General features: G+C 35.1%; 2 protein-coding genes across 7 annotated transcripts in view; one reads left to right on the forward strand and one right to left on the reverse strand.

The window, feature by feature from the left end:
• The window catches only part of LOC309848051 (uncharacterized protein), a gene marked incomplete at its 5' end in the record, with an annotated part of 37,723 nt that extends 31,077 nt beyond the window's left edge, over positions 1-6,646 (reverse strand). The window contains one exon of the mRNA XM_082699050.1: positions 6,610-6,646. Coding sequence (XP_082555176.1) covers positions 6,610-6,646 — 37 coding nt within the window. The remainder of the gene's footprint in view (positions 1-6,609) is intronic.
• Positions 1-22,621, forward strand: part of NOL4 (nucleolar protein 4) — a 410,591-nt gene that overhangs the window by 30,031 nt on the left and 357,939 nt on the right. The gene's annotated exons all lie outside the window — the stretch shown is intronic.

The following is a 22,621-nucleotide window of genomic DNA, read 5'->3' on the forward strand; positions in this document are numbered from 1 at the left end:
CAATTTTTTACTTTACTCTTTCTTGTTGAAGAGTGGGAACTATATCACAGATTAGCACCAGAACTGAGACAAGTCCATCTCCTTCTGGACACATATTTTGTTTGATTTGTTTCCAAGGATCTATTAGTATAGAAGGAATGGCAGTGAAATGCTATCAAATCAACATGGCTGTATGCTCCAATTTATAAAATGGTGGAAGTCATGACTCAAAATGAAGTTTCTAGAGAGCTCTTCTTCACAGTAGTGTTTTTCCCTTTTGTGATGAAAAGTAACACACTAATTTTCCTGTCAACTCTTATTTTGCTTACTGCTGTGATGACACGTAGGAGATGATGCCAAGGGATGAAAGACAACAATTACTGAAATTGTTAAAAACTGGAGAAAAAAGCAGAGATTATATAAGAAAAGGTAAATATATAACCTTTCCCCCCAATTTAAGATGCTGCTTTTCTTATCGCTGGTATCCAGTTATGAGAACAGGCTGGAGGGCGTTAGCTGATACCAGCCACCATTTACGTTTTGTATTTACAGCTACCTCCCTCCTCCCTCTCCAGCTGGTACCAGTCTGATGTGAAACTATTTTTAAATGCATAGTTAAATGAAAGTTTATTTTTATTTACTGGGGTTTTGGTTGTAGGAAAACTTCTCACCTCCTAGAGTTAACTGATGTCACTGATTTTTTTTTTTTTTTTAACCTTATGACATATTAAAGAATTTTCCAGGGTTGCCTGGGTGGCTTAATCAAGCGTCCAACACTTAATTTTGGCTCAGGTCATGATATCAGGGTCTTGGGATTGAGCCCTGCATTGAGCTCCATTCTCAGCAGGGAGTCTGCTTAAGGATTCTCTGTCACCCTCTGCCCCTCCCCCTCCACTCTTTCTCTTGCTCTCTCTTTTCCAGAATATTAGAAGACTATAATAGAAGAATATATAAAGAAGAATATATAAAAGAAGATAATTAGAATATTAGAAGATTCTTACCCTTCAAGTGAAATTTGAAGCTTTCATCCTATTTTAACCAGATTTCATCTACTTAAAAGTAGCTACAGTTAAGCTACAGGTTAGTGACTTGATCAGCTGTCTGTGGGCCAGAAGATAAGAACCTGGGTCCATGTAAGGTTGGAAGTTGGAATCAAAGACCACTCATAAAGCTGAAATCACCAAAGAATTTCATTTTCAGTGAAGGATGTATAAAGATATAACAAGGGAACTTCCCTGTCTTAGGTGTAGCTCTGGAAAGGAAAGAAAGTTTTTCCTGAAATTTTATAACCATAGACCCCCACGTGTGTGTTGTGGGTTCACATCTCCCACAACAACGTGGTCTTGGAGATCCCAAGCAAAGAGGTTATTATAAGTGAATCAGGGTTGCTTATACCAGGGACTGGCAGAAGACTGGCAGAAACTTTCTCTGATCTGTTGTACTTCCAACTCAGGCTTCCCAGGATTCCAACTGAGAAAACTCAACTGCACCTGAATGGGCCAAAACCGTAGTGTAAAACAAACACCCATAACTTCGAGTCAGCAGAAATCCTAAAGAATGAGACCTTCAATAACTTAGGATATTAGAATTACTATGTACAGCATAATTGAGGAGTATGTTTTAAATGCCTTTCAAAACACTGAATCGCAATCTAGGAAAGAAATGAGAGATTTATATAAAAAAGACAGGAGATGTCCAAAAGAAACAGACACTTCTAAAAGAGAAGGAAAAAAAAAGGTCATCAAAATCTGTACTAGTTTCTGGAGGCTAGATGTCCGGAACAAAGGTCTCAGGCTAGAAGGGAGACTCCCCTCACCCCTGCTGGTTTGCAGAGGACCATTAATCCCTTAGCTCAGCCACTTCACAGAATGGCGGTCTCCCCCTGCCAACAGAGAAGTTAAGCAGCGCATGAGATAGAATTTAATAGTGAATTTATGAATTGAAAGATAAGTTTGGGTAAATTTCTTCAGATTTAAGAAATGGCCATAGTGATAAAACATAGGAAAGTCAGGTTAGGACACAGAAGAGAATGGGAAGTTAAAAAATACATTCTATTAGGTTCCATAAGCACAGCATAGAAAATAAGGGAAAGCAGCTTTTCAAATATATATTTGATTAGAAGTACCAAGAGTGTTTGAAAGAGATGAAGCCACAACTCAGAAAGATAGGAAATATCAAACAGGAGAAATACAAAAGAAATCCATAACTGGACCTATAATAATGATATATGAAACCAGAGACAAGAAGAAAAACTTTGAAAGCAAATAGAACAATAATGATTTAAGAACAATTTATCTAGGAATGATTAGATAAACAGATAGCTTTCTTTTCAAAATCAGTGGAAACCCAAATGACTTCAAAATACTGAGAAGAAAAAGGTATAATGAGACATTTTCATATAAGAGACTTTGCCATTAATAGACCCTCACCCAAGAAATTTTGACATATATTTAAAGACAAAGCAGTACAGAGATCACAAAAGGAATAATCACAATGTCAAAGGAAATGGTGAACATAAAAATGAGAAAACATGAAGGTATAGTAAATATTATTATGAAATGATATTAATAGGTGATGATAGGAAAATAAAAAGTGATAGTAAAATTCTGGACAAAAATAACATTTTAAATGAAACATGACAGATTTAAAGCAATTTAAGTTTGTATTGAATAAAAGGAGGGCTGAAATATTACCTAGTTTTGGCTTAATTAGATATGCATATAAAATTATAAATTTAATCACTACAAGAATAGAAATTAATGTTCAATTCATTAGAGAAAAAAGGTGAAATGAAAAATATGAAAAATAACTCCAGTGCATTATAAAAATCATATAAAGGGAGAAAAAAGTGTGAAGGAGAAAGAATAGCACAGAATGAACTCATTGAATTAAAATCAAATATATCATTAAATACAGTAAAATAAATGAACTAAACTTTTTGGTTAAAAAAATTGGCATGTAAGATTAAAAAAACCTATGCTCATGTAATATCATTTTTACAAGAAGTACATCAAATTATAAAGCTATAGGTTAAAATGAAAAGATGGCAACAAACATTAACATAGCAGGTAGATGTTTATGTATACCAGACTACATGGAATTTCATTATTTATAACAAGGTTACTATGGATAAGAAGGGTCATTAAACATAATTCTAAACTCACATGTTACTGATAGTGAAATCTTTATTATATATAAAGCCAGATTGACAGAATTACATGGAGTAATTGACAAAGCCTACAGTTGGAAGTTCATCATGTATCTCCCATTTAATTTTTGTCTGGTTTGACTCTCCTTTACTAAAGAATACAGATTTAATCCAACAGTGGACAGACTTGTTCTAATGAAAATATATTCAGCTTCTACCTAGGAGTTACAGCATTCACATCATCCTCAAGAATATACAAATGATTTGTAAAAATTGGTTTTGCTTTATAGTGTAGGGAGAGGTATTAGTAAATTTCTAAAACTCTGATTCATATGTACCATTTTGGCAAAAATTAAGCTAAAGATTAAAAGTGAATTACTATAGAATACAGTTGGATATTTTAAAACTCCCCTTTAAATAAATCAAAGTTGAAATTAGAAAGTATTTCAAACTAAGTGATAAAAAAATTATGTCAGAGATTTTGTGATGCCCCCAAATTGCTCTTTGTCCTCATTAACATTTATCTTTATATAGAATGCAGAAGGTGGAAAATCAATGAGATATCATGTTCAATTTAATATGTTAAAATGATTTACGGGAAGCAATGAAAGAACAGAAAGCTTTTCAGAAATTTTAGAAGATAATTTTCTGCTGACTTTTGACCTGCATGATTTTGTGTTTTCTTTTGAATTTTTAAAGATTTATTTATTTATTTACTATTTATTTGCAAGAGAGAGTGGGGGAGGGGCAGAAGGAGAGGGAGAGAGGGAATCTGGAGCCCACTCCTTGCCAGTTCAGAGCCCCACATGGCGCTCAGTCTCGGGACCCTGAGATCACTGCCTGAGCCAAAACCATGAGTTTGAGGCTTAATATACTTTGCCACCCAGACACCCCGGCTTGCATGCTTTCTGATGAGAAATTCACAATCATCCAAGTTGTTACTGTTCTGTATGGAATATGCTGTGGCTGTTTTCTATTTAATTTCTTTGAAGGTGACCTTCCCCGCCCCACCCCGCCAAAGATTTTATTTATTTGAGAGAGAGAGAGAGAGAGAGTGCGCGAACAAGAGGGGGGAAGGGTCAGAGGAGAAGCAGAAGCCCTGATAAACAGGGCGCACCATTCAGAACTTGATCCCAGTACTTCTGAATTGTGACCTGAGCTGAAGGTAGATGCTTCAAGCCAGACCTGAGCCACCCAGGCAACCAAAGATGATATTTTAATCTTTGTCTTTTAGCAGTTCCACTATGTTATGTCTATGTGGGGTTTTCTTTGTATTTATTCTCTTTGGGGTTTGATGGGCTCTTGACTCTTATAAAAAATCTTTTTTTTTAAGATTTTATTTATTTATTTGACAGAGATCACAAGTAGGCAGAGAGGCAGGCAGAGAGAGAGAGAAGAGGAAGAAGGCTCCCTGCTGAGCAGAGAGCCCGATGTGGGGCTTGATCCCAGGAGCCAGAGATCATGATCTGAGCTGAAGGCAGAGGCTTTAACCCACTGAGCCACCCAGGTGCCCCTTAAAAATTTTTAAAAAATTAATTTAATTTATTTGAAAAAATTAATTTTATTTATTATTTTATTTATTTAATTTTATATAACTGTGAAAGCACTGGTGGAGGGAGGAACAGAGGGAGAAGGAGAAGAAGGATCCCTGATGAGCAGAGATCCTGGGGTGGGGCATGATCTCAGGATCCCAAGATCACAAAGTGAGCCAAAATCAGACACTTAACTGACTCAGCCATACAGGCATCCCTTAATTTTTTTTTTTTTTTTTTGTGTGTGTGTAAGTTTATGTCTTTCACCAAATATGAGAAGGTTTTGCCCATGATCTCTTCAAATCCTCCGTCTTCCTTCTGAGACTCCAATTACCCATATAATAGAACTTTTGCTGTTTCTCCATGAATCTTTGAAGCTGTGTTCATTCTTTTTTTCAATTTTTTCCTGTCTGTCCAGATTAGGTGATACCTGATATTCTGTCTTTATTCATGTCCTTAAACGCCTGATACTCTCTCATCCAGAAAGGCCTTTGCATATGCTGTTCCCCCTGCCAGGAACTCAAACCACCTTTCCATAACCACTTTCACACCTATTCATCCTTCAGGTCTCATCTCCAACAATGCCCTTTTCAGGATTCTGTCTCATTCGTATTCCTTCCTAGCACTAATTTCACTTTAAGATAATACATGTGCTAGTGTGATTAATTAAAGCTTGCTATTCCCATAAGATAAGTTTTATGAAACAGGCAGATTGTACGTTTCCTCCCACTATCGCATAGCCCCTGGCACAAAACAAGCACACAATAAATGTTGAGTGAAAACTTAGGGCTTTGGTCTTTTATAGAATTATCAGCTCCCACACATGTGTGTGTTGTAGACAGGTCAAATACTAATTTGCCTCTTTCAGATCTCACCTTGCTGAACCATAAAACAAGAGGATTGGATTAGATATACCCATGAATCTGTTCAACTCTGAAATGCCGTTTATCTATTACTCTTGGTGAAAGGATAAACTTACAAGAAAAAGGATAAAGATCATAGTTTTCAGGTTTCTTTCCATTTTCTTCATTGTTAAAGTACAATGAAATGGAATAGTATATTGCCTATCCCTGAAACTTGCTCAGTTCCCATGTTATATACTGAAATTTTATATAAGTTTGTACTCTGTTGTATTGTTTTCTCCATCCAAGTAATGGATCTGCACAAATCCATTATTACATTCTCCACTAAAAAGCCAACAGAACTCAAAACCTTATTAGTTAGTCTCCAAGGACATTTGAGAGACTGCAGGAATCAGAAATCCATCTCCAAAAGCTAAAATATCTGCCTATCAATGTAAAGAATGTTATCAGAAATGTCTGAAGAGTTATAAAATGTTTGTACCATATATAACTAAACTACAGTCATTCAATATAGAGGAAATATCCATTTGTTAAGTATGATTTTCTTTCTTAAACTTTTAAGTGTGGCTTCTCTACATGGAGGAAGGCAAAAGTTAATGGAAAATAAGTTAAACTATTGAAAGGGAAAAGTCCCTTCCTCTCAGAATCTGGAAATGCCAAATAATCTTTCCATTGCCTGAGAATTTGCTGCAAATTCATACATTTTGCAGTTAACAAAGTGTGAATAAATCTCCTCTGAAATGTTTGCTTGAGGGCCCTCAAATCCCTGCTGAGAGCATCTAATCAAAATTCATGTTCTACAGATCTTCTTCAACTTATATCCTGATAAACCCATCATAAATTGAAAATATCATAAGTCAAAAATGCATTTAATACGCCTAACCTACCCAACATCATAGCTTAGCCTAGCCGACTTAAAATGTGCTGAGAACATTTACATGAGCCTACAGTTGGGCAGAATCATCTAACACAAAGCCTATTTTACAATAAAAGTGTTGAATATCTCATGTCATTTATTGAACACTGAAAGTGAAAAACAGAATGGTTGTCTGGAAACAGAAGGGTTGTAGATGTATTGGTTGTTTACCTGGTAATGGCTTGGCTGACTGGGGACCAGAGCTCATTGCCACTGCCCAACCTCATAAGAGAGATCTGAGGGCATGTTACTAGGCCAGGAAAGGCTTAAAATTCAAAATTTAAAGTCTGGTATCTACTAATTGTCTGTAGATTTTGCACCATTGTGAAGCTGAAAAATTGTAAGTCGAATCTTTGTCAGCTGGGAACCTTCTGTCCTAACCATAGTTCTGTAGTGTCAATTTCACTTCTCAGGCCATTTGCTTTATTTTTGACAGAATGGTATTGTGGGAGAAAACCACTTTGTGACTGTGATGCTGCACAGCTTAAAATATTGTGACCATGTGTGGTCTTCCAGTCCCAAATGGCTTTGATCAGCAATTTCTGTAAGCTACGGTGATGTCTTCATACTTGGATTAAAATAAGATAATACAGTCTTTGTAATCTAGTTGACTGTCCTCAGAACTGCCATGAGGGAAACTGTGTGCACACATTTTAGCAGCCACCTCCTCCTAGCTCAAAGTTTCATAAACCAGATACAATAGTACGGATACCTTTCTCTGTATCCTCAGAGGATATGATGGAAACCGTATCTTCAGCATGGATGTTTCTGAAAAGAATGTTATTTAAAAATTAATTTTTTTTCAAACATATCAAGAGAAGTACATGCACCTAATGATCTCTCTCTCTCTCTCTCTCTTTTGGTCAGAAAATAAGAATTACCTTTTTCTTAAAAATATATTTTATTACCTTTATTGCATTTTCATGAATGTATCTATTTCCTGCATGGCCTTCTATAGTTATCTATTTTTTTTTTTTTTCAATGACAAGCTGGGTCGAGTTTAGTTTGGAGAGTGGAATAATGAATTCTTTCTGTACTGGGAGGGTTTTTTTTTTTTTTTTTTTTGAATAAAAGATTGACCCACTTGTGCATTGGATGTCGACATTGTGATATTTCTCACTTTATTGAAACAATGCTAGTAAAGACTTCCAGACAAGATGACACTTACTAAGGTCTCAGGTATCATGACCATGACTAGTGGAAGACAAAATGCATATAATCATGTGTGAAACTGGCATAATTGGCCTCAGTGCAAAGGCAAGATGAAAGCAAATGGAGGTGCGGGCTTTATTAGAGTAAAATAGCACTCTTTTTGAGAAAACTAACATTTGTTTTACAAACACTGAGAGTTAAAGAAAAACATGGCAGAATGATTTTAAAAGGTCACCCGCCATCAATATGTACATAAAATTCACCCAAACTGAGCTTGGCTTTTTCATTATTTTGCACTGATGGAATCATCAAGATTTGCAACTTCTGTTTAACTTAGCTATTTGGGTTTCTATGTTGAGAGATATTCATTCTGCTATTTGAGACTCATCCTTAGATTATCTTTTATTACTTTCAATTTTGAGAAAGTGATTAGAAAAAGCAAATATAGGTGATGCCACTTGTTAGTAATAAAATCTGTAAAATGCACATTTGAGAAAAATGATGTGGTGGTCATGCTTCAGTGTTTCATGAAAACTATTTCAATAATTTCTGATAATGTGTCATTTTCAATTTTATTTGTAAATGATTTAACACAAGACTGTAATTACAAGATTCTGGTAAGCCATTTGAAAATCCCTTTTCACTGGAACTTTCATCAATTTGAATTAATTGGGTTGGAGTCCATTAAAGATCTCTATGTTAAATCTTACCTCTTTAAAAGATATTTGCATTTAGGCGAGTAGTTTCTCTATTAATTACATGCAAAAATGCTCTACAATCCCATCATTAGAAACCTGCTGAAGATGAGAAAGCTAACATAGTAGCTCTTGGAAAATAAGGTGAAACAAAATGTGTGACATGTTTTAATGGGGATTTAGGGACGCTGGAAATGGTTACATTCTTTGACCAACTAACTTATAAGAGAAATACATAAGTCCAATGAAATATATTTGCTGCTTTTTTCTCTTTCCCTTTTTTTTTTTTAACTAAAAACATTTATTTTCAAAGAGCTGCAAACCTGTGGCAGCTCTTTGTTTTTGTACATGCCAACAAAGACTTCTGAATCCTTTTAGGTAAAAATGTAGCCAAGAGTTAAAAGGTTTAACATATAATCTAGGTACAGTGGAAAGATGTACATGTGATCCCTTGGCACATTAAAATAAACAGTATTTCCCTCACACAAGCTAGTAATTGCAGGAGAAAAGTACATATATGGGGGTAGTGTGTGTGTGTGTGTGTGTGTGCGCGCGCGCAAGAAAGGGAGGGGAATAGGTTGGTACGTAGATGAATTTTGAACAATATAGGGCAAATCAGACATATCTAGAGATGTGGCAGACTTACTGATAATCTCCCTTATTCCTGTCTCTCCCCACCCCTTCTCTGCTTCCCCATGTGAAGGTTGAATATGCTTAAACCCTTGCTTTCCCGGTTTCCCTTGCGGCTAGGGCACTGGAATATAAACTCTTCTGGTTGGTAGAACCTAAAGGAAAGTCTTTTGGAAGACTTCAAGAAAGTTAATTCTCCATAAATAAGGGATATGAAAAGCATAAAACACCCTTCTTTGCTGGATGTGGTGGTGCACACACATGAAGCCTAGAGCTTGTGATGTCTTCTTGCAATCACAAGAAAGAGGGAGCTGACATGGGGAGGATGACAGGAGACCAAAGGAAAGTACTTACTTAGGTCACTATGACACTCCTGGCTTAGAACCAAATCTAAAACAACACTGCTTCTGGAAATTTTTGTGTACAAAATATAAAATATATAAGTATTTTTAAGGTGGCCATTCCATTGATTTTAGCAAAATCATTTTCATGGACACAAGTGATCCATTATCTCATATGCATGTACATACATATATATGTAGTATGTGTGTGCATATGTGTATATGTGTGTGTGTGTATGTGTGTGTATTTTTTTTTTCAGTATCACATAATTCACTTTTCTAATCACTTAGACAAATCAGGACAAGTAGAGTGAACTTGGCTCCCATTTTTCAACTGACAATATGTTCTGAAACAATGAGGTTACTAGAAGTGGGTGGAGATACCCTCATTTTTATGGGATTTTCCTACTTTATCATGTATGTTCAGGGCCTTCTGTGGCCTATGCCACAACTATAGAGCCATCTCATTAAGAGATCATAGCAAAATTGGGGTCCTGTTTCTGTGCTGTGATTTCAAGCTGAAGTTTATTAATATCTTCAGAGATTTTTGAGCATTATCTTTGTAACTTTTAATAACATGGGGGTTCAGGGGACCCCAGTGGATTTCTTTGGCTCAGTTAGAATAGTTTTGTAATTTCCCGTGAAACTGTTTTGCATTCTATACCAGACCTATGTATAGAATACCATTTATAATGGCTTTAAAAGACCAAGTAATTCCTCTAATGTATTGGTCTTAATGATACAAGAGTACTTTTTTTTTGAGTGAGAAGTATACAATTGTAATACTGTATGAAATAAGCTTAAAATCATTGCCAAATGTAACTTTTTTGTGTGTATTTAAATAAAAATATTCCTTAAATTTTAAGCTATCACAACTAAAATTCCATTCAGTACTTTTGTATAACACTGTCTTCAGATTTTTTCCTTGACTGTTCCACTCAGTTCCACAAGAAGGATTAAAAGACTGTGATTTCACTATAAACTGATAAATACTAAAATCTTACCAATAATTTGGGATGCCTGGGTGGCTCAGTAGATTAAGCCTCTGCCTTCAGCTCAGGTCACAATCCCAGGGGCCTGGGATGGGGCCCTGCATAGGTCTCTTTGCTCAGCAGGGAGCCTGTTGCTTCTCCTGCTTGTGCTTTCTCTCTCTGACAAATAAATAAAATATTTAAAAAACAAAAAATCTTCCCAGCAATTCAAAGCACACATTTTACTCAAAGTGACTGGGCAATTCTACCTTCGTTTACAAAGGACAGCACATTCATTCATATAAATATTGAAGATAGAAACATAATAGAATTTTACTGAATTTATAGTTGACAATTATTTATAGAAAAGCATTTGGGAGATACATAAAATCATATATATATATATATAAATCATTTGTCCAGTTTTATTACATATTAAGAAACGTTTAATTTATATGGCAAGCTATTATTTGCATATGATCTGTTACAGATGGCCTTTAGCCATCCATATCAAGAGATAAGCATTCTCAGCTCTTGTAAATTATGGTGAATGAATATCAATCAATCTGTTTTGCCTCTTTATATAGACTCTAATTCCAGACGGAAGCTTGCTGCTTATAAATCTGAATTCTTGCCAAAACAGAAATGTTGAAATTCAAATTCATTTGGATATTGTCTGTATGTAATGGATCATATATACATATATATTTTTTCTCTATTTCTTAAATTGTAACTAAAAAACTCCACTCTCGTCCAGTGTGTAGTCAGGACAGGAAAACTGATGAGGTCATAGCAACAAGCAAAAACATGCTTAAAAATGTATCTCTAAGTCCAAATGTGAACATGAGTATTCTGGATTCAAATATCTCACAGCCATTTGAAAATTAAAATATGTATTTATTTTACAAATGAGGAATGGAAAGAATGTATCTTGAACTTGGTTTAAAGGATTTTTAGCCTTAATCCTCTCAAGACTGATTTATTTCTAAACTAGAATAACATTAATTTAAAATCTACCAAATGACATATGATCCAGAAATATTGTATTAGATGTGGGGGGAAAAACTTAAATGTTTATATTAAAAATCAAGAACTTTATCATTATTAAAGAACTGATTCTACTCACCAACATATTACTTGTTTTGGAATAGTGCCTAGTATGTCATAAACACTCTAAATATTTTATGAATGAATTAACTTTGAAAGTCAAATTGTCTTTTTTTTTTTTTTTTTTTTAAGATTTTAAATAGAGGAAGAAGGAGAGGGGTTCCCTTCCAAGACCCTGGGATCATGACGTGAGCCAAAGGCAGATGCTTAACCATTTGGGAGGTTGTGGATAGGAGTTAGCATATTGGAAATATTGTTCATTTTCTCTTTAATCTTTCTCAGGCTATGCAAGCAAGCAAAGCATCAGTAGTAACACAGCAAGGCCATGTATCCTGGGCTTCCAAACCTATTTTATTATAAGAAAGACTATGATCTGTGAACAAATATACCAATAAATATTCACAAATATACAAAATTACTGCAATTCCAGCAATGACTGATTCTGGCATTATATCTTAGACACCTCTGAGGCTGAATTCATCTTTCTAATCAACTGAGACAATTGTTTTTCATTTCTTTTATTTTCCCTCTGATCCTAGCATTTTATTCAATAATTATTTCAAGGCTTTATATTATGTTCAGTGGATGACAAAAAGATGAATAACTTTGGCTACCCTTAAGAAATCTATAATTAAAATGAAAATGTAGTGTGTACAAAAATAGTTATAATACTCAACATCATATGTTATTCAGGAATTGCAAATTAAAACAATGAGATATCATTATACACTATTAGAATGACAAAAATCCAAAACACTGCCTTTTTTTTTTTTTTCTTTTTAATAGAGAGTGAGAAAGCGCACGAACAGAGCAGGGGAGGGGAGGGGAGAAGGAGAGAGAGAATCTCAAGCAGAGAGAGAATTTCAAGAAGCACAGAGTCTGCTGCAGAGCTCAATCTCAGGACCCTAAGATCATGACCTGAGCTGAAATCAAGAGTCAGAAGTTTAATCAACTGAGCCACCCAGGTGCCCCAAGGAACTTTCATTCATTGTTGGCGGGAATGCAAAGTGGTGCAATTACTCTGGAAGATAGTCTGGCAGCTTTTTTTTTTTTTTTTTTTCAATAAAACTAAACATACTCTTATGTTATGGTCCCAGCAATTGTGCTCCTTGGTGTTTGCCCAAAGGAACTGAAAATTTATGTCTACACAAAAACCTGCATGTAGCTGTTCATAGCAGCTTTTTCAGAATTGCCAAAACTTGGAAGTAACCAAGATGTCATTCGGTAGGCAAATGGTAAATAAACTCTTGTACACCCAAGATGTAGTATTACTCAGTGCTGTAAAGAAATGACCTATCAAGCTATGAGATGACCTGGAGCAACCTTAAATAAGGCACATGACTTAAGTGAAAGAAGCCTATCTGAAAAGGCTACATAATGTGTAATTCTGACAATCTGGCATTCTGGAAAATGTAAGATTATGGAGATGGTGAAGGATCAGTGATTTCTATGGCTTTTAGAAGAGGAAGGGGTGAATAGGTAAAGCATAAGGAGTTTTTTTTTTTTTTAAAGATTTTATTTATTTATTTGACAGAGAGAAATCACAAGTAGATGGAGAGGCAGGCAGAGAGAGAGAGGGAAGCAGGCTCCCTGCTGAGCAGAGAGCCCGATGTGGGACTCGATCCCAGGACCCCGAGATCATGACCTGAGCCGAAGGCAGTGGCTCAACCCTCTGAGCCACCCAGGCGCCCCGCATAAGGAGTTTTTAAGGCAGCAAAACTATCTATATGATACTACAATGATTTATATATATCATTATGTATCTGTCAAAACCAATAGAGTATTTATTTGTCCAGATCTAAGAGTGAACCCTAATGTAAACTCTGGACTCTGAGTGACAGTATAGTTTCATCTATTGTAACAAATGTACTACTCAGGTATGGGGTGTTGATAGTGGGTAAAAACTATGTTTTTGTGGGGGCAGGGAGTGTAAGGCAAATAACTCTAACTTCCACTCAATTTTGCTGTGAACCTATAATGGCTCTAAAATATGAAGATTTGGGGCACCTGGGTGGCTCAGTGGTTTAAGCCTCTGCCTTTGGCTCAGGTCATGATCTCAGGGTCATGAGATCGAGCCCCACATCGGGCTCTCTGCTCGGTGGGGAGCCTGCTTCCCTCTCTCACTCTGCCTGCCTCTCTGCCTGCTTATGATCTCTGTCTGTCAAATAAATAAAATCTTTTTAAAATATGAAGATTTTTTAAAAAGCTATATTATAAAGACTGGCAGAGTTCAAAAAACAAAACAAAACAAAAACAAAAACCCACAAAATCTACATGCTTTGGGGATTTATAGAAAATAACTATTCTGGTTTATAAAAAATTCATGAAAGACTAACCATTATGTATGAATATTATTTTATTAGGAATGAGAGTCAAACATTGCTTGCAGAGAGGAATGGCAAAGGCAAAAACTTTGGCAGGTGTAGTACTTACAAAGTCCTTTCTGCGGAATGACACATAGTTTCATTGTATGGAATATTCTACTTAGTGAAGCAATGGAAGCAAAGATTCGGAAGACTTGCCAGAGTGGTTTTTTGTTTGTTTGGTGTACTTGTTTCTCATTATACAGTTAAGAGGGCTTAGAGGTACGATCGCACAGTTAGTAATAAGTTTGTTCTAATTCCTAGTCCAAATTTTCATTTTTTCATGCTTTAGCAACTAGAAGAAATTCTTGAATGTTACAAGTAGTTTAGACTTCATTCAATTGGCCACTGGTGATTTTATTATTTTTTTTTGGTGGTGAGTGGAAAAATAGGACATGATTTTAAGAACAATAGAATAGCCATGAGCAGAATGAATTATGGACAAAGCAGACTCAAGCATAGGAAATACTATCATTTTTGCAGGGTGGAAATGGACAAGCAGGCTTGGCATGATTTGGGGCTTGAAGAAGCAATTTGCAATCACAGTCGTGATTGCCATAGACCAATCTTGAAACACTTGCACAGAAGGAACAGGACAGCGAAGTTGGGGTTCAGAAATATTTAGAGAAGCCAAACTGGGTTGGCAAGTCACACTTCTAGAAGTTGTCTCCTCAGTGTCAAAAGGATGGTAAAGTGAGCAAAGAAAAGAGAAATATACAAATTTAAAGACTGAGAAATTTTACTGGGCATGTATTAGTTCTTAGATGGTCTAGGTAGGTGATGGTCAATGGGTGCACATTTTTGCCTTCAGGGAGCTAAGACTGGTAGGTGTATCTCAAAGCAAAATCTTTGGCCTACTTTATAAACTGTCTGAACATCAAATGGTCTACAAGCAGTTTAACTGTTCCAAAGGAAAAGGGATGAAACATTTGTTGAAATACATTTAATATATATGAAATGCAAGATGAATTGTGATTAATTACCATTAGATTACATTCTCAATACGTTCTCAATGATGGTTCATGACTATTACATACTTGGTTGTTCAGGTGCTACAAAGGAGATATTGGTCACTAGCCTTGGCTAACATTTAGTTAATAGGGAGCAGGTCAGGTTGGCTACAGTGCTTTCATGCTATTGTTTATATTTGTGAAATTTGCATATTTTTCTGTTGTATTATATCCCAAATTCACAGAAGTGGACCAGGAAATAAAATGATTTGTTGACATGTAAACGTAATATTATTCATAATAAAGTAGAATAAAGAATACAAGTGTACATATGTCAGGATAAATGGATTTGTAACTGTAACTTTTCCATGAAGCAGCCCAAGAAGAAAAATTATGTAGAAAATATGATGATGAATATCTGAAAATTAGATTTTGACTGTGTATCTATTTGTCTTCTTCCCCTTGTACATTGGCAATGATGAAACTTTCTATGTATGAATAATATTCCATTGTATTTATGTAACAAATTTTGTTTACTCAGCCATTAGTTGATGGATACTTTGAGAAACTTGGAGAAGTTTCTACATTTTGTTTATTATGAATGATGTTGCTATGGACAAAATTTTCATATGTACATTTTTTTTTCGTGGACACATACTTTCAGTTCTCTTGGCTATATACTCAGGGACGGAATTGCTGGGTTATATGGCCACTTTTAAAAAACTTTTTTAGTAACTGCCAAACTGTTTCCAAAGTAACTTACTATTTAAATGCCCACAGCAATGTGTGAGGGTTCCAAATTCTCCCTGTCCTTACCAACAATTTTTTTTAGGGTGGGGGGAGGGGCAGAGGAAGAGGGGGAGAGAGAGAATCTTTAAGCAGCCTCTATACTAGGCATGGAGCCCAAGGCAGGGTTCCATCTCATGACCCTGAGATCTATGACCTGAGCTGATGTCAAGAGTTAGATGCTTAACTGACCAAGCCACCTAGGCGCCACCCAACATTTTTATGTTCTTCTTCTTCTTCTTTTTTTTTTTTTATTGTAGCCATCCTAGGGGATATGGCTTGCATTTCCCTAATGACTAATCTTGCTGAACATCATTTCATGTGCTTATTGGGCATATGTATATGTCTATTCACATTCTTTGCACCTTTTTTAAAATTGGGTTGTCTTTTATTGCTGAGCTGAGCTGTAAGAGTTCTTTATGTATTCTGGAACTGTACCTTTATCTGTTATATTATGAGAAAATATTTTCTTTCACTCTTTGGGTTGGCTTTTCACTTCTTTTCAAAGTGTTCTTTGATGTGTAAATATTTTTAGTTTTTATAAAGTCCAACTTGGTTATTTTTTCTTTGGTTGCTTGTGCTATAGGTGTCATAGGTAAGACACTGTTGCCTAAAGCAAGGCCATAAAGTTTTGCAGTGTAACAGTCTTCGTACCTACATTTAGATTATTGATCTATTTTGAGTTAAATTTTGGATACTTAATGAGATAAGTATCTCATTCATTTCTTTTGTGTATGCATGTCCGGTTGTCCTTGCACCATTTGTGCATGACTGTTTTTTTCCCCAAATGGGCTGGCTTGGCATTCTTTTCAAAAATTATTTGACTATAGATACATGCTTTACTTATGGATATTCAATCCTACACCATTGATGTATGTCTATCTCTAAGCTAGTGCTACACTGTCTTGATTTTTGTACCTTTAGTACGTTTTGACATTGAGAAGTGTGACTTGGCTTCGTTTAACTTTCTTTTTTAGATTTGTTTGGCTTTTTGGAGTCCTTTGCATTGCCATATGAAATTTAAGATCAACTTGCCAATTTCTCAAAGAAAAAGGTAGTTGGAATTTCAATATAAATTTTGAACAAGTAGATTAATTTGGGGAGTACTACCACCTTAACAATAATAAGTCTTCCAGTCTACGAACCCAGAATGTCTTTACCAATTATTTATCTCTTTTTTTTCCTAAAAAGTATTTTAGCTCTATTGAAGTAAATTAACATATACAATTGTAAGATATTTAAAATGTAAATCTGGTAATTTGATATATGTGTACATTGTGATAGGATCCTTCCCATCTAATTAGTTAACACATGCATCAGCTCACATATTTATCTATGTGTGTGTGTGTAAACATTTAAGTCCTATTCTCTAAGCAAATTCCAAATTGTATGCCACAGTATTATCAACTATAGTCACCATGTTTTACATGGGATCCTCAGTCTTTATTCATCTTATACCTGGAAATTTCTACCCGTTAACCAACTTCCTCATTTTCCCTACATCACAGTGCCTGGCAACCACCTTTATATTTTTCTCTCTGTTTCTATGAATTTGACTTTTTTTTTTTTTTAAAGATTCTACCTATAAGTGAAAACCTATAGTATTTGTCTTTCTCTCTTTGCCTTATTTCATCAGCTTAATGCCCTCCAGGTAACCTATATAATATAGGTGAAAAATATTCTCCTGTGTGTGTGTGTGTGTGTCTTTATGCATTCATCTGTCGATGAACGGTTGTTTCTATTTCTTAGCTATTGTGACTAATGCTGCAGTAAACATGGGATTGCAGATACCTTATTTCATTTCTCTCACGTACATGGAAATGGGATTGCTGGATCATATGGTAGTTCTATTTTTAAGTCTGGAGGAATGTCTATTATTTTCCATAGTAGCTGCATCAATTTACATTTCTACTAACAGTGAACAAGGGTTCCCTTTTATCCACATCCTTGGCAACACTTATTTCTTTTCTTTTTGATGGTAGCCATTCTAATGGGTATGAAGTGATTTCTCACTCTAGTTTTGATTTTCATTTTACTCATAACCAGTGATGTTGAGCATATTTTCATCCACGTCCTGGCCATTTGAAGGTCTTCTTTGGGAAAATGTCTATTCCAATCTTTTGCCCCTCTTTAAATTGGACTGTTTGGTTTTTGCTGTTGAGTTGTATGAGTTCTTTATATCTTTTGAGTATTAACACCTTTTGAATTCTTTATGTCTTTTGAGTATTGAGTACAGAATCTACTGTTCTGTTGGTTGCCTTCCATTTTGTGGGTAGTTTCCTTTGCTGTGCAGAAACTTTACAGTTTGATGTAGTCATACTTGTTTAATTTTGCTTTATTTGCTTTTGCTTTTGGTGTCAAATCCAAAAGATCATTACAAGGATTAATGTCAGAGATTTTTCCCCATTATGTTTTCTTTTAGGAGTTTTATGGTTTCATGTCTTATGTTAAAGTTTTTAATCCATTTTGAGTTGATATTTGTGTATGGTATAAGACAGAAGTGTAAGTCTTTTTTATTTCAACAATATTTTGGGGTCACCTGGGTGGCTCAGTTCGTTAAGTGTCTGTTTTCAGATTGAGCCCTGTATCAGGCTCACTGCTCAATAGGTGTCTGCTTCTCCCTCTCCCTCTGCCTGCCACCCCACCTGCCCCAACTCAAGTGTGCTTTCTCTCTCTTAAATATATAAATCAAATCTTTAAAAAAAAAAAAACCAGTGTTTTGAAGTTGATAGTGTACAATAATTTCTTCTGTTTAGTCCTGATTATTTTATTCTTTTTGATAGAATAAAAATAATTTTTTCTTAATATTTTCATATTTTTCATTGCTATTGTGTAAAAACTCAGCTGACTTTCTTTTTTTTTTTTTTTTAAAGATTTTATTTATTTATCAGAGAGAGAGAGGGGGAGAGAGAGAGCACAGGCAGAGGCAGAGGGAGAAGCAGGCTCCCTGCTGAGCAAGGAGCCCGATGTGGGACTCAATCCCAGGACGCTGGGATCATGACCTGAGCCGAAGGCAGCTGCTTAACCAACTGAGCCACCCAGGTGTCCCTCAGCTGACTTTCATATATTGATCTTGTATCCTGCAACCTTGCAAACTCTTTTGTACTCAATAGAGATGATTTTTATTACCTCTATTTTTTTCCCTCTTAATTTCTTTGGCTAGAGTTTCCACAGCAATATTGAATGGAGTGACAGGAGCATACACCCTTATCCTCCTGAGCATAAGAGAAAATTAACTATAATCTTAACTTGTTTTTTCATAGATGTCCTTTATCAGCTAAGGAAACTTTCTTCTATCCCTAGTTTTTTGAGCTTTTCATTTTTTTATTAAAAAAAAAAAAAAACTTTTGTCTTGAAAGTGTGTTGAACTTCTGTCAAATGTTTTTCCTGCATCTATTTACATGATCATATGTTCTTCCCTTATTTTATTAATATGACGCTTCACATCAATTAGTTTGTATATATGGAATCTGGTTTATATTCCTCTGATAAAGCCCATATGATCATGGCATTTAATTTTTTTTTTTTTTTATGCTGCTAGATTTGGTTTGCCCACACCACACACAGCTCTTTATTTCTTCATGTGGATGAGAGTTTCCTCTCATTTCATACAAAAGAATGCTCTTCAGTTTTTCTTTTAGGTTAGATATGCTAGGAACAAAATCTTTGAGTTTTGGTTTATCTAAGAATGTTTTAATGTCTTCGCTTGTTGAAGGATAATTTTGCTGGGTATAGATTCGTTAGCACGTTGAATATGGTTTTATCTGCTTCATGTTCTTATCTGCTTCTGGGCCTGCCTGGTTTCTGATTAGAAATCAGTTCCTTGTCTTACTGAGGATCTTTTTGTATGTTTTGTATGTTGAGTTGCTTCTTATTGCTTTCAATATTCTTTCTTTGTCTTTGCTGCCAGTAGTTTGATGAGGTACCTTGGGGTCTTAGTCTGCTTGGGCTGTTGTGACTAAATACCATAGACTTTCTGGCTTAAACTTAAAAAAAAAAAAAAAGAATCATTTTCTCAGTATTATGGAAGCTAAAATGCCAAGATCAAGGTACAAGTATGTCAGTTTCTGGTTAGAATTCCCTTCCTAGCTTGTAGATGGCCACCTTCTTGCATGGTGGGAAAAGGGAGCACAAGCTCTCTGATGTCTCTTCTTACGAAAGCACTAATCTCATAAAGTTCCCACCCTCATGACCACATTTTATTCTAATTGCCTTTTAAAGGCCCCATTTCCAAATACCATCACATGGGTATTAGAGTTTTAGCATATTAATTTTGGGTAGCAGACACAGTTCAGATCCATGAGGTGTGGATCTATCTGAATTTAACCTATTTGGAGTTCAGTGAGATCTCTAAATATATAAATATATATTCATTTTCTTCATCAAATTTGCAAAGCTTTTTCCCCATTATTTCTTCAAATATTCTTTGTGCCCTTTTCTCACTTCTCTTAGTCTGGGATTCCCATTATGATTTTGTTTGCCTGATGATGTCCCACAGGGCTCTAAGGTTTTATTTTTCTTATTTTTTTTTACTCAGCTCCTCAGAATGAATAATTTCATGAACTTTATGTTCATATTCATGGATTTTTTTTTCTCTGCCTGCTCATATAGCTTGTCTTTTCTTCTGCTTTCTCCTGTTGAAATCCTCTACTTATTGTTCATTTCAGTGATTCTGCTTTTCAAATCCAAAATTTCTTTTTACTTTCTAAAAAATACTTTCTGTCTCATTATTGATATTTCCACCTGATGTGACATTGTTCTAATATTTTCTTTGGTTCTCCATACATGATTTTCTTTGTCTAGCTCTTTGTAAATATTTTAAAAAGCTAATGTAATTTTTCTAGTAATGTAATGTAATTTTTCTAGTTTTCTAGTTTTCTGGGTTTCATCTGAGATAGTTTCTGTTGATTGCTTTTTGTTCTTGTGTATGGACAATACTTTCTTGTTTCTTTGAATGTCAATTTCAATTTCTTACTGAAAAATGAACATATAAAATAATATTGTATGGGAATTTTGGAAATGAGATTCTGTTCTCTTTCTGGGGCTTGTTGTTGATGCTTATTATAATTATAGATGTTTTTTGTTTAGTGGAATTTTAAAATTAATTCTGTAAAGTCTATATAGTTTGTCTTCTGCAGCCACTACAGTCTTTGCTCAGCCTAATAATCTAATGATAAAACAATGATTCCCTTAAATTCCTAGAACCAATATCTGCTAAGGGGATCTCTGTGTTAGGTCAAACCTTTGACTCTCAGCCAGTCTGCTTACAACTCTTCCATAGCTTTATTTCCTGCTTGTGCAGAGTCTCAAGGTCAGTTAGAGGTGAGACCTGAGGGCCTTCTTAGACCTTCTTTGAGTGTGCATATGTGTGCATATGCCTCTATGCAAGAGTATGTTGTTTTGGATTCCAAGGTAATATGTTAGCACCTTTCAAAACCATATGGACATCGTATTCCCTAGTTTTTACTTTTAGGCTTTTGTTTAGTCTATTGTTTGACTCAAAAGTTATTCACTGTTGTAGGCAGCTGTGAAGATAAAAGGTGTTCCTATAATTGTTTTCCATCAACGTTCCTGAGGTGAAGGTTTTTCACAGTGGGTGGGTTCCAAGTCAGGTCAACTTCAGACAGCTTGTTAAGTGGGGTCTTCCAGGGAACCACCTGACGGGTAACATAATGTGACTGTTCTTTGGGGCTTAAGCTTTGAAAAAGCCCAGGCTCCATTCTCTTACTTCTGGTGACTAACAGGCTGCTCTAATAATGTGGGCTGTTACTTTTCTAGGCTACAGCAGAGTACCACATTAGGAGACGGAACTACAGCAAGTTAAAACACCATAAATTTCCCTATTGTTTTCAGTATTTAGCCGTTTTCCTTTAATAAACACTTGCTGGGTTTTGTAAGGCTTTGATGAGTTTTCAGTGTTTTGGAAAAGTAGATTCTGACAGTTTTATCCATTTTTTCATGACTTTTAGGAAGAAGAGATTTTCAGAGGTTCTTACTCTGCCATTATAGTTTTGATGTCACTTCTGTACACTGAGTTTAAATAGTAAAGTTTAAGCTCCCTGCTGAAATTTTTGGGTATTGGGCTGAAACTTTAGTTCAGGATCACTCTAAAGAGGCAAGCAAGCTGGCAGGACACTATTCACTGAATAATGCAAGGAATTTTCCAAGCATCATTCACTCTCCTCCTTGCTACATGGTGTCGTACCATTCAGTTGCTCACGTGCACTCTGTGAAGTCATGTGTTCCTCAAAGGATTTTTAAACATTGGTTAATAAAAGTATCAATTGACATTAAATTCTGAGATAAGGAAATAGTGAACAAGTATTATGATTGAATTTAAAATAAATATTAGCATTCACATTGGGATGTTACATATCAACATGTTATCCATGTTGAGAGGGATACTTTTGCTTAGTAAAAGCACATTCAGACAACACATGGCACTGTTATTATTTGATTTTGATTCATATGCAACATCTGTGGGCATGACAATGATTTGCCATTCAAGAATTCATAAAATGCTTTAAAGAGAATAAAGATATATACAGTCCCAGAGCAGGTTTGTAGTATGGTAAATATTTTTTCAGCATTCATTCGGTGGATATGGAGACAAACTACATTTACAAAATGTTTACTCCTTTATTTTCACAACAAAGGCTTCTTAAAACAATGTTTTAACTGCTTTTGAAGTAGGATGATTTTTTATTTTAATAAGCTTTTTAAAACTGGATAAATCAAAATTAGATTAACATTTACTATTATATTGATGTCATTATCCAAAAATATCTTGTTCATTTTTAGTTAAAATGCTGGGTGGTGACACAGAACAGATATGTCTTAGTAATTTCAGATATATAACAGAACCTCACTTAGGTTGTCAAAAGTATACTTTGTAATAACTTGATTATATATGTATATATGTTTGTATAAATCTGTATGAAGAGTGTGTATGTACATATACAAAACAGACACATACAAATTTGTATTCAGAAATGTAAAATTCTAGGTTAGAAATTATTAGAGTTTTACATAAAACATTTGTCTCAAGAAGTGCCTTACCCAGATTGAAACAAAACATGTGTACTTGAATTAACATCAGAACAATAGTAAAGTAATACATTAATTAAAGAAGTGACAGGTGATACTATATTCTTAAACCCATCAACAGATTGAGGTCTTTGATTCTAG

Source organism: Mustela nivalis (genome assembly GCF_964662115.1).
Source record: "Mustela nivalis genome assembly, chromosome: 14".
Lineage (NCBI taxonomy): Eukaryota > Metazoa > Chordata > Mammalia > Carnivora > Mustelidae > Mustela > Mustela nivalis.